At 34.5% G+C, this 12,052-nt stretch overlaps 2 protein-coding genes across 2 annotated transcripts; both read right to left on the bottom strand.

Annotated features, from left to right (window-relative positions):
• On the bottom strand, positions 1-3,804 carry LOC7453964 (transketolase, chloroplastic). Its single transcript, XM_002301242.4, has 7 exons — positions 3,247-3,804; positions 2,817-2,907; positions 2,606-2,711; positions 2,220-2,502; positions 1,852-2,000; positions 1,612-1,765; positions 1-1,323 (listed from the first exon to the last, which is right to left on the bottom strand). Exons 1-7 carry the CDS (start codon positions 3,736-3,738, stop codon positions 364-366), a joined length of 2,235 nt encoding a protein of 744 aa, XP_002301278.2. The 5' UTR covers positions 3,739-3,804; the 3' UTR covers positions 1-363.
• A 3,894-nt stretch (positions 3,805-7,698) lies between these two features.
• LOC7461711 (arginase 1, mitochondrial) lies at positions 7,699-10,239 on the bottom strand. The gene is made up of 7 exons (XM_002301241.4): positions 9,993-10,239; positions 9,767-9,909; positions 9,540-9,699; positions 9,210-9,343; positions 8,807-9,016; positions 8,330-8,440; positions 7,699-8,216 (listed from the first exon to the last, which is right to left on the bottom strand). The coding sequence occupies exons 2-7, from the start codon at positions 9,905-9,907 to the stop codon at positions 7,956-7,958; spliced, it is 1,017 nt and encodes a 338-aa protein (XP_002301277.3). The 5' UTR covers positions 9,908-9,909; positions 9,993-10,239; the 3' UTR covers positions 7,699-7,955.
• Positions 10,240-12,052: the final 1,813 nt, after the last annotated feature.

The following is a 12,052-nucleotide window of genomic DNA, read 5'->3' as shown; positions in this document are numbered from 1 at the left end:
AAAGCAAAAGAGATCTTAGAATTAAAGCAATGTATCTTTCTTCTTCTTAATAACATGAAGGAGAAATAATAATAATTCATCTTCAACTCATTACAAGTTACCAAAGAACACTACAAAACTCAAGAGAGATGAGATGCAACACAGTTACAAATTCAAAGATATCATAAAGCCAACTCTCTCTTTGATCCAGCTTTGCTCAACTTACCACTTACAAGCAAAAGAAGAAGGATTCATCTCAGTCTTTTATTGAAACAAAAGAGGCCAAGTAATGAAACAGGTCTCCCGGAATAGCCTCTCCATTCTATTCTCTAACCCAAACCACAGATGCGCATTTAACAAGATGTTGTGAGTGAATTGATCCACCTAGCTGACTTCTTTGGCAGCTGCGATAACAGCCTCTGTAGTAATACCGTACTCCTTGTATATTTTACCTGCTGGTGCACTTGCTCCAAACCGGTCAATTCCAATAGCCTTTCCTTTGTCTCCAACAATCTTCTCCCATCCAAATGTTGATCCAGCTTCGATGCTAACCCTAGCTTCTACAGCTGCTGGCAAAACACTTTCCTTGTAGGCATCTGATTGTTCATCAAAAAGCTCCCATGAAACAAAGGAAACAACTCTTACAGCCTTGCCTTCCTTTCTAAGTTCCTCGGCAGCTTTAGCAGCAATTTCCAGCTCTGAACCAGTACCAATCAAGATAACATCAGGCTTATTACTAGAGGAGTTATCTGAAATGATGTAGCCACCCTTTTCAACTCCCTCAATGGAGGTTCCAGGAAGTTGGGGTAGCTTTTGCCTGGAGAGGGCTAGGATAGAGGGTCTCTTTCTGTTGAGGACAGCAACCTTGTATGCGCCAGCAGTTTCATTTCCATCAGCTGGGCGTAACATCAAAATGTTGGGCATTGCACGGAAGCTTGCCAAGTGCTCAATTGGTTGATGGGTTGGTCCATCCTCTCCAAGACCAATGGAATCATGGGTCATGACATATATGACTCCAGCCTCACTCAAAGCAGAAATCCTCATAGCAGCTCTCATGTAATCTGTGAAAACAAAGAAAGTAGCACAGTAGGGGATCAAGCCAGGACAGTGAAGTGCAATGCCATTGCAGATGGCTCCCATTCCATGCTCTCTGACACCAAACCTGACATTGCGTTCCTCAGGGGTGTCCTTTTGGAAGTCCCCAAACATTTTTAACAAGGTCATGTTGGAAGAGGCAAGATCTGCGCTGCCACCAAGAAGACCAGGGAGCACTTTTGCAAGTGCATTTAGGTTTTGCTGAGATAGATTTCTGGTGGCATCTGCTGGGCTCTCCGGAGTATATGTCTGCAACATTGCAATTTAAAAATATAAAGGATGAAAAAGATGACCTTTACTCCAAATGAAATATCTATAGATTCGTAATTTTGCACGCAAAATCCACACCCTGCCGATAATGTGTTTATCATTGAGGGGTGGGTGAGGTTTATTGAGTTCACAAAATTGCGGGGCATGATGCCCAGAATCCATAATTTACGACAGTATGAAAAGGCTCATATTAAAAGATGCAAATATAGAATCAACAAAGAGGTCCTCCCGGAAAGATCAGTAGAAAACACAATTGAATTTACTCACAGGAAGTGCTTTCTCCCAACCAGCAGGCAGTTCACCATTGGCAATAGACTTCAACTCTGCAGCTTCTTCACTGTACTTCTTCTCATACTCGGCAAACTTGGCATTCCATTCGGCTTCAAAAGCTGCACCAGCTGGGGTGTGGCGGCTCCAGTGCCTAAGAAAAACCCAGACAGTTTATGAATATCAAATCAACTAAAGTACGGCGATAAATAGGTAGAAACATAATCTTGCTTCACTTACTGCTTAACATCCTCTGGAACATGGAAAGGCTCATATGGCCATCCAAGGTTCTGCCTGGTAGCATCAACTTCCTTGGCACCCAATGCACTCCCATGTACACTGTAAGAGTTTGCTTTGTTTGGAGATCCATAACCAATGGTTGTAGTCACCTTCAAAGAAAAGAAAATGCATAGCAAGTTTAGAGCATACCATCCAATTAACGTATAATTTTTTTAAAACTGCAACTTCAACATTGTCTCCAGTGTACCCCTACATTGATTTATCAGTGCCTAATCAGAAGACTTCCCATATGATTTCATCATCCTAACAAATATTTTGCCAGCTCATCTTCAAAACACGCCACGTCTATGAGAGATGAAATATCTAACCTTTATCAAAGTGGGTTTGTCCTTCACAGACTTAGCCTCCTTAATGGCAGCACGAATCTCATCATATCCAGTGTTTCCATTCTTCACCCAGATAACATGCCACCCAAGACCCTCAAAACGTTTGTCAACATCCTCAGTGAATGCAATCTCAGTGTCACCATCAATAGAGATATGGTTGTCATCATAGAAAGCAATCAGCTTTCCAAGTCCCCAGTGTGCGGCCAACGAACAAGCCTCGTTTGAAATACCCTCCATTTGACAACCATCTCCCAATATAACATATCTACACGAAACAAATGAAAAGACGTAGCCACAGAAGACAAGGCTCAATAAGTTTATATAGAAGAACAATTAACAAAATACAAAAGACTGAGACAGTATCATACGTGTAGTGGTCAACAATCTCATTGTCTGGTTTGTTGTAGCGAGCAGCCAAGTGCTTCTCTGCAAGTGCCAAACCAACAGCATTGGCAATACCCTGTCCAAGAGGACCTGCAGAAGAAAATAGAAAGTTTAAGTTTCGAATTCAGGTAAGCACGTAAAAACATGCAGATAATAGATAAAACTGGTCAAAAAAAGTAGAAACTTTAATCTGACCAGTTGTGACTTCAACACCAGGAGTCTCAAAGTTCTCAGGATGTCCAGGTGTCCTGCTTCCCCACTGGCGGAAACTCTTCAAGTCTTCTTCCTGTTAATTCAACCAAATCAGAATGTTCGGTTAACTTCAACAATACCAATAATCAAACGTACAAATAAACAATAACAGCGGTATACTTTAGCTCCATTTGCATAATTCAAGCTTGATCTTCTACATGCAATAAAATATTTATAATTAATAAACTTGAAAACCACTCAATAGCATCAAAATAATAACATGTTGGGTCTTCTTTAATAATCTTTTTGGTTCCTTGATCAAGGAATTCCAGATCCATCTCAGAAAAACACACAACAAAAAAAAAAAACTTAAGAAACTCAAAGTTTCTATAAAAAAAATATTTTAAGCAACAAGAAGAAAGAAATCACCAACCTTGACACTATCATATCCAGCAAGGTGAAGCAGAGCATATTGCAACATACAGCCATGGCCAGCAGACAAAACAAACCGGTCACGATTGAACCAATATGGGTTCTTCGGATTGTACCTCATGACCTCATCGTACAAAATATGACCCATCGGAGCACACCCCATAGGCAAACCAGGGTGACCTGAATTAGCCTTTTCGACAGCATCAATAGCGAGAAATCTAATCGTATTAACCGACTTCTCCACCAATGAAGTCTCTGTTGTCGCATCCAGTGTCTCCACTGCCGCCGCCCTTACTTGTCGGGAAGACACGCGGCGGCGGCGGCTAGTTGTTGTTGTGGCGCGTGTGGCTGTACAGGTGGTGGATTTGAGGCCGGAGAAAGCAGGAAGGGAGACGAGAGAGAGACGGCTGTCACGGAGGTTGTCAATGGCATTGTGAGAGACGGCTCTAGCCAAAAGGGCTTGAGAGAGAGTTAGAGAAGAAGTGGAAGCCATTCCTGAATTCTGAAACACTCTCAGTCTCTCTCTCTGGTTTTTGTTGAGTATTGTCGATATTACAGAGAGAGTTAAATTTATTTGAGAATGAAAGAGGCAAGGGACTGCAACTCTTAGTTAACACAAAGTATATTTTAGTTCCTAATGTTTGGGTATAACTATAACTTAATAACTTCTTTTTAAAACTTTTTAATTTAGCCCTTTGACTCGAATTAGCCATTCTCTTATTAAAATATCTTAATTTTCTCCAAATCTTCACGAATTCGTTTTTCTCCAAGCCAAGAATTTAGAATTATCAAAGGATGAGATTGGATTTTTTTTTATTTTAATAAGAACCCAACAGTTGTATCACTGGAAAAACAGTCAGCAAGAATTAATGACTAAGCTATATGTTTTTAAACATGAAGGATTAATTTATAACTATATAAACAAATCAAGGACTAAATAAATAATCAATATTTTTACTTATCTTTGAACTTCTCGCAAGGTACAAAGAGACAACAAGTTTTGTCGATCTTTTAACGTAAACTTTGGAAGAGGCTGTGATCTAGACCGATGAGTATGGGTAGGGAATGGGAAATTATCTGCCTTCCATTTTCTCCTCTTTTCTTGACCATTGGATTCACAAGGACGTGGAAAGAGAGAAAATCTACGCCATTGACTATGGGTAGGAGTTTGGAAAATGCTCTACCTTTCGTTTTTTTTTTTTCAGAATAAAAAATATTTTAGAAAATAATAATTTTATTTCTTATTTGAGGTGGATTGTGGGTACTTAGATTGGTTTAGTATAATGTATATAATTTCTCTTAATTTTTAAATTTAGTTTTTAGTTAGTATTTATATTTTTTTTATTGATATATATGGTTCTTGATTTATTTAATTAAATATATGTATTATCTTTTTAATTTTTAATTAAATATTTTTTTATATTAAAAAAACACTTATGTATTTACAGAAAAATATTTTATACTCGCCACCAACAAACTAGTTTCGTTTTATTGAAGGACTCTGCTTACTGCTTCCAACAAATTAAAATTATGTTGGCTTTTGGATACTGTTTTTTTTTTTTTTAACCCGAGGTGTTCGGACTAGTTTACACGCATCACAACTAATTTCCGGGCTCACTGAATATCCTGCAAGCTCAGTGAGCATGTAAGGCACCGCGGAGATGACAAACATGCACAGTAAGGCTTGAACCCTGGTTAAAAAAAAGAAAATAAATCCCTTCTACCGTTGGACCATAACCTCAAATGCGGCTTTTGGACAATGCTTGATTTGTGGGGTAAGAGCAACCACAAAATTAATAAAAGGAAGTTCGGTGAGAGGAACACGATATGATTAGCCATTTAATTATAGTGGTTAGATTAAATAATTTTCATGGCAATTAATTAAATTCAATCGGTTAAGAAGGAAATGCAACAATTTGGAATTCTTGTATTCTCTTTTCTAAGGCAATTACTTCAAGGAAAGTAGTTTGTATTATAAATGTTGTTGTACATGTAACAATTCACATGTATTTATAAATAGTATACAAAAAATATTTAAGTATTTATAGGTTTATACGTATAACAATTTATACGCATTTATACATTTCATGTTATTACATTTTTTTTTTAAAAAAATTGTCATTTCAATATTTATATTTGGAAAACTTAAAAGCATCAACAAAATAGCAATCATGTAAGACATGGAGTTCGTGTAAAGTTTTATTTAGCAGTCGGGGGGTTGTTGGCAATAAAAAGTTGAGATGGTTCGGTGGATGGCATCAAGATTAGCAAGTAAATTACTTTGTGTTGAAATTTGGTTCAAAATATGCAATCCCACCATGATTTTTATTGCTATTTAAGCAGACCCACATGCTTACCAATGTGGTACAAACTTATAATTTACTGCATATTAACATTAGTTAACGAAAGTGATTGTGCATCACCTTACATAGTAATGGTAATTTTTTTAAAAAATTTAATTTAATTTTTTTATTAAATTTTATGATTTGTTTTTATATATATAATTGTGCACTACCTCATAAAACACTATTTATTTCAATAATGCTTTGTTATTTTTTTTTTCAATTTAATCATTCAATAAGGTTACCCGAGTCTCATGACCTGGATCACGAGTTTGATTAGTTAACTTGATTTACTCGGGTTTCTCTCTTCCCTTTTTTTAGTTGATATTTTTTAAAAAGAAATCATCATTGAACATTTTATTGACTGGAAATTAGACTTCATGATTTGTTTTGATTTACTTTCTATGAGGTTATCTCAATCTTATAACCCGAGACACGAGTATTGCGTGTTAACCCAAGTTGACTCATGTTTTTTTTTGTTGATTTTTTTCTTTCAATTTCTTTCTCTAACATTGGTTTGATGGAGAATTGTGTTTTTAATATGTTTTTCAATTTTTTCTCTCTAACATTGAGTTAATTTTCAATTGGGAATTAGACTTGTTTTTCAATTATTATTTTTTTAGATTTTTAATTTCTTTCTTCATGTTTGTCTTTCTCATTCGCTTTTTATGATATTATCTTGGTCTCATGATCAATGCTATGAGTTTGACAGGTTAACCCAAGTTGACTCTGGTCACTTTTTTATATCATTTTTTTTTATTAATTTTTTTATTTCATCATTCAACATTGAGTTTATTGAGAATTAGACTTCAAAATTTATTTCGATTTGATTTCTATAGGTTTATCTTGGTCTTATTATTAGGGTTCCAGATTTGACAGGTTAAACTTGAGTCAATTCAATATTTTATCATTCTAATATTAAAAAAAAGGTGTCGACCTGAATTTTTTTAAGTCAAACTATGTTTTTTTATTGTTCGCACGAGTTGTTTTTGGATCCGTCAAGTGAATCGAGTCAACTCCACTTGGTATAATTTTTTTCTACTAGATAAAACAATAGCAACACTTAAATTTTTTTTTCATTTAAAAATTTATAATATGATCCGCAACATATCACATACCAATAATCTAGCAACACTTCTAATTCACATGCTGACCAACCACTTCAAGTTCACATGCTCACCAACCACATCATATATTAAATTCATCTTATTTCTAGGAGCTAAGATTCAAAGTTCAAAATGATAATTGCATCTTTATTTTTTAGTTTATGCTTTTCCAATTCAACCTTGGACTCAACTAAACTGCATAATAGCATGAAGTGTGAACAGACACAGAATCTTTAATGTGGTAAGCAGGTTTCCACATTAAATAAAAAACCATAGTTTAAGCTTTCCTTTCAACCTCGGAGACAACTAAACTGCAGAAGAACATGAAGTGTGAGCTGACACAAATAATCTCTAATTTGGTAAGCAGGTCGTAGTTGTAAATAGTTATAAATAGTGTGAGCTCACTTTGTTAATCATTCTTCTAGTCCAGTCACGTCAACATAGCAAAAATAAAAATCAACAAAAGCCTCCACCTTGAGACATCCCTCCTCCATGTCAGTTTCATGTCGTACCACTTGTGAGAATAAAAGGTAAAAATGTAAATGAAGCAAAGGATGCTTGTAGGAACAACCTAAAGTCATTAAATATACTGAAAAACCAAATAAATATGAAGTTGAGGTGAAATCAAAGGACAATATGAAGTTAATGAATAGGTTGAGATTAAGTCACTTTGTTAAAAAGTTTTTTTTTTTTTTTTTGTATTTAAACAGCCTTGCATGCTATTTTTTAGTAGAGAAGTTTATGAATTATTGATGCTTCAGAATATATTAAAATTTTCTTTATAATTTTTAAAGTTTAGGATGGTAAAATTAGGGTTTGAAAATCCTATCTCTATTTTTTCTGCTATAAGTTGTGTCAATATTGAGGCTATTGCCAATTTAGGTTTCCTGAACTTGCCCTCTTTGGTGTTCATATAAATGCTCTCTCTCGTGGAACAAGGAGCTGCCATGGACACAAGAATCTCCGAGTTCCACACTCCTCCGGCCAGCATGACAGTATTCGACATTGTTAGGCACATCTGCTTTCATTATACTCCATGACAAGCAAATTCTTCCTCTGTTCATTAAAATACAAAATGACAACCTTAAACTCCCAGTGAACTACAAAGAATAGGGACTGGGTTTGCAATTGGTATAGTATCCATGGTAATTGCAGCCTTCCGCTCAAGCAAATTTTTATGTTGGAAGGCCATTTGCTCAAACTTTACGGCTGACCACCAAGGACTTCGTAACATTAGAATGTCTTGATAGGGAACTGTAACATCATTTTGAGATTTTTGCAGTCAGTTCCCTCACCAGCTTAGCAGCAACCATTGCAGTCATTCCATCAACAGTGTCACGTTGTGGATTGAATTCAACCACATCGGCCGCAACAACATCAGCTTGAAGGTTGTGAAGAATGTCGAGAACATTACGGAAAGAAAGACCACCTGGCTCAATATGTGATACGCCAGGAGCAAAGGCAGGATCAAGGCAGTCCACATCTATCGAGATATACACACCTTTTACACCTTCCCCTAGTTTCTGTCCAAGAACAGGCCATAAATAAAAATGTGTTAAAATCCCTAAACCAAGCTATACACATGTATGCTGTGTGCATGCGTGTGTGTCTGCGAGGAGAAGAGAGAGAGAGAGACCAGATTTTCCAATTGCTGCCGATCCCTTGAGAAGGTTCGCATTTCATATTGCTCTACTCCAAAACGTTTACCTTGCTCACGCCCTTCTTTTGTTATTGATCTGATACCCACCTAAAAGCCAACATTCAAGCTGATCAATATAACATTTAAGAAATTACCAGCTATCTTCACACCTCAAAATCTTGGGTGCAAACAATAGATGCAGTCATATACTCTGAAACAATGAGCTGAACAGCATATGGTTTCCCTCAACTTAAGATAACCAGAAGATTTTGTAATACAATCACTGAAGGGATATCACCAATCTACACCTTTTGGATAGGATTTTTATACATATCATAGTCTGTTCTAACTTCTTGCCATAAATTAGATGACAAAAGAAAGTTAATGTCATGGTTTGAAAGCAGAAATATATACGAAATTAACCACAAAGACATCAGAGATACAGAAAAAGTATATTGAAAGATGAAAACATACTTGCAAAAGCCGCCGAGCATAACCACCCTCCATAATTCGGGCAAACGAAGATGCATGAGAATACTTATTTCCTTCAAAGCAATGATAGATGTCAGGATGGGCATCTAGATGAAGAATATCTACAGGACCCCCAAGCTTCTCAGAGACAGCTCTAACCACAGGAAAAGATATTGAGTGGTCACCACCTAAGACTAACGGACGCAATGGATCCTGTAGATAGCAGACATTTTCTTAGCCTCCAATATTTAAAGAACTTAAAACTCCTAGCCAGAAAAAAAAATCATGCAGAATCTCTTTTCAGATTCGCTGAAACTACAATTTAAGTCAAATTAAATGCAGAAAAAAAAATTCAGAACAACCGATGAACTGCAAAATTAGAAGGAAAAAAAAACACAGCAATCACCTCTTCCATCACGAGCTTGACTGATTCACTAATAACATTCATCAGTCTATCATCATCCACACCACAATCTCGAATTTCTTGAACCGGAACATCACCAACATCAGTTAGCACTCGTGGATCATTTAATTCTTTACCTGCAAGCAGCCAAGCATCATACATGAGCATGTGCAAGCACTAATTTAGATCATCGTTGATCCAGGCACCAAAGCATACGAAATGGGAGCCTTCAAAAGCTATAACTATCGGTAATTAGTTTGTTAAAATCCAATTAACAAACAAAATAGTCTAAACTAATAATAATAATAAAAAAATATTCTCGCTAGGCACCACCTTCTTCCGTGCTCGAATTCGTGCTGCCACACCAAATCGCTTCCCTGATACGCGGAGGAGCAAACGCCGGTCCTTGAAGAAACGATGAATTGTGTCCCAAAGGAACTCCAAGAAGCGTTGTGGATGCTTTAACACCTCCTAATGCGCGCAAAAGCTCTCCCTGCAAAAACAAATTAATAAGAAAATGATAATAATTGGCAATTTAAATGCGATTACGATGAATATACCTTAAGCTTAGCACGCTCGCGAATAAGCGTGAGAGAAGCATCGATAACGCGATTTTGGCCTTTTTCTAGCAATTCGGGAGAGATATTTGCAGTTTTTAGTTTTTGCAAGTAATGAATCCCTCTCTTCCCTATAATTGACATATCTGCAACAAATAATGATAATCATAATTAGACTTCAAAGATAAATAAAAAGAAAAAGAAAGAAAACGTCGAGGTTTTTGGTTACCTTGTAGAGAGAAAGAGAGAGTGAGGGGTTAGATGAACAGCAGACGGAGGGAGGGAACAGCAATTAGCGATTGAACGGTGAAAGGGAATTGGCGCTCGCATAAAGAGGAGTGGCCGTTTTAGAGGGAGGGAAGAAAGCTGTGCTGGATTCTGGATAATGATGATTTGATTAATTAATGGCCGTGTCTGAGAATGGGCATTTTGGTTTGCTCCAGTGATTCGCCCTCTCGTCTTTTCTAACTACGAGGAAAATTTAAAAAGAGTTTATGACACACGCCCTTTGTTACAGTGAAAAAGACGCTCTTATCCTTGAGCAAGTGCGTGCTTGCTGCTGTCCTAGAACAGTAGGAAATAAAATAAGAGATTAACATATATTTGTGCTTGTTAAAGGTATATTATATTTGGGTTTTATTTAATTGATGAAGAATAATATAAAAATATTTATTTAACTGCTGATATACATTATTATCAAATCATATAAATTATTTTATAAAATTAAGAAATCATAGTAAATAAATTTATTCTCTGTGTTTTCTAGGCACCAAAAACTATTTGATAAAAATAAAAATTTTACTATTTAAAAAAAAATAACTCAAAATTTATTATTTTTTAACTTATTTTCTTTGATATGTCCAAAGATTAGAAAATAATTTTCAACTAATTTTGTATTATACAACTAGACATGTTAATAGAATTTACTTAAAAAAATATCTAACAAGGTTTAAAATGGAAAAAAAATATTATTAACAGATTTTAATTGAAAAATATTTATCAAGACTATATTTCTATAATATTATATTTAAAAAAATTATATTATATGTATAGTTATAATTTATAAAATAATATATATATATATATGATATAAAAAAACTACTATTATACTTTTTTACATCTCATTTGTTTTTATTGTAAGTGGTCAAATAGTTACATTTAATATTTTGTATATATTAAATAAACTTGAAAAAATAATAATAATAAATAATTTTTCAATTTATTTTTTATGACATGATAAAATTCTAGAAAATATTTTTCAATTTATTTTCCACGACATTTCCAAACATAAAAAAATAATTCACTTTCCAAAAATGTTTTTTTGACAAATAAACAAAGTATTAATTTATCAAATATTTTTTCAATGCATCAAAAGGTTGAAGATTCCTAGGTTTTCTTATGAAAATGATTATTAGGATGTGAATTTAAAGAAGTTTATTATAATAATTTTTTAGCTTAAAGAATTCATTTGACAATATGATGTATTTTTTTCTAAATAAAATATACTCATAAGCACGAGTAGATTAAACTAATCATAACTATCAAGTGAAACAATATCTATCACTGGCAATGTCATAAAATGTGTATTTATCAATATCTTAGCAGAATTTTGGAATTTAAAATAATAATAAAAGGATATGAAGGGTAGATACGTCTATTTGAGTGAAAAAAGGAGCGCTCCTATCAAAAGGAAGGTGGAGCAAAAACAATTTTCCGAGGGAGACGGGGTGATGACGCCAGTCGTCCAAGAGGGTGATTTTGCCGAGTCACGAGGCAAATCCACGAACGAACCAACAATCACAAAAAGTAGAAGATGGCGTCACCTTTTTTCGCGACTAGAAATTAATTGCGCGACGGAGTGCCTCACGCATCCCTATATGTTGCCTAAAAGCAGATAAATTGTACTTTTAGCATGTAAAATAAAAAATATAAATTAACTCATCATTAAAATAATTTTTGGTAAAAAAATATATTTTTAGATACGATGGTTTTGAACCGTGATTTTTAATTAATATAACAATTGAAGAATACAATATCTATTTAAATGTCATGATTATAAATTTTATTATTTAAATAAATATCACGTTTCAAGCACTTTGTATTAGCCAACTACTTTAGTAATGAAGATAGAGACAAAGGTGATCATTAAAAATTATATATATATAAAAAGAAGCAAATTTAATAATATTTAGGAACAGTTTGGAGCCGACTCTATATTTTTTTAAAAAATTATTTTTTTATTTAAAATTAATATTTTTTTAATATTTTTAGATTATTTTGATGCGCTAA

This window comes from Populus trichocarpa, chromosome 2 (genome assembly GCF_000002775.5).
Source record: "Populus trichocarpa isolate Nisqually-1 chromosome 2, P.trichocarpa_v4.1, whole genome shotgun sequence".
Lineage (NCBI taxonomy): Eukaryota > Viridiplantae > Streptophyta > Magnoliopsida > Malpighiales > Salicaceae > Populus > Populus trichocarpa.
This window is presented reverse-complemented; position numbering and strand designations above follow the sequence as displayed.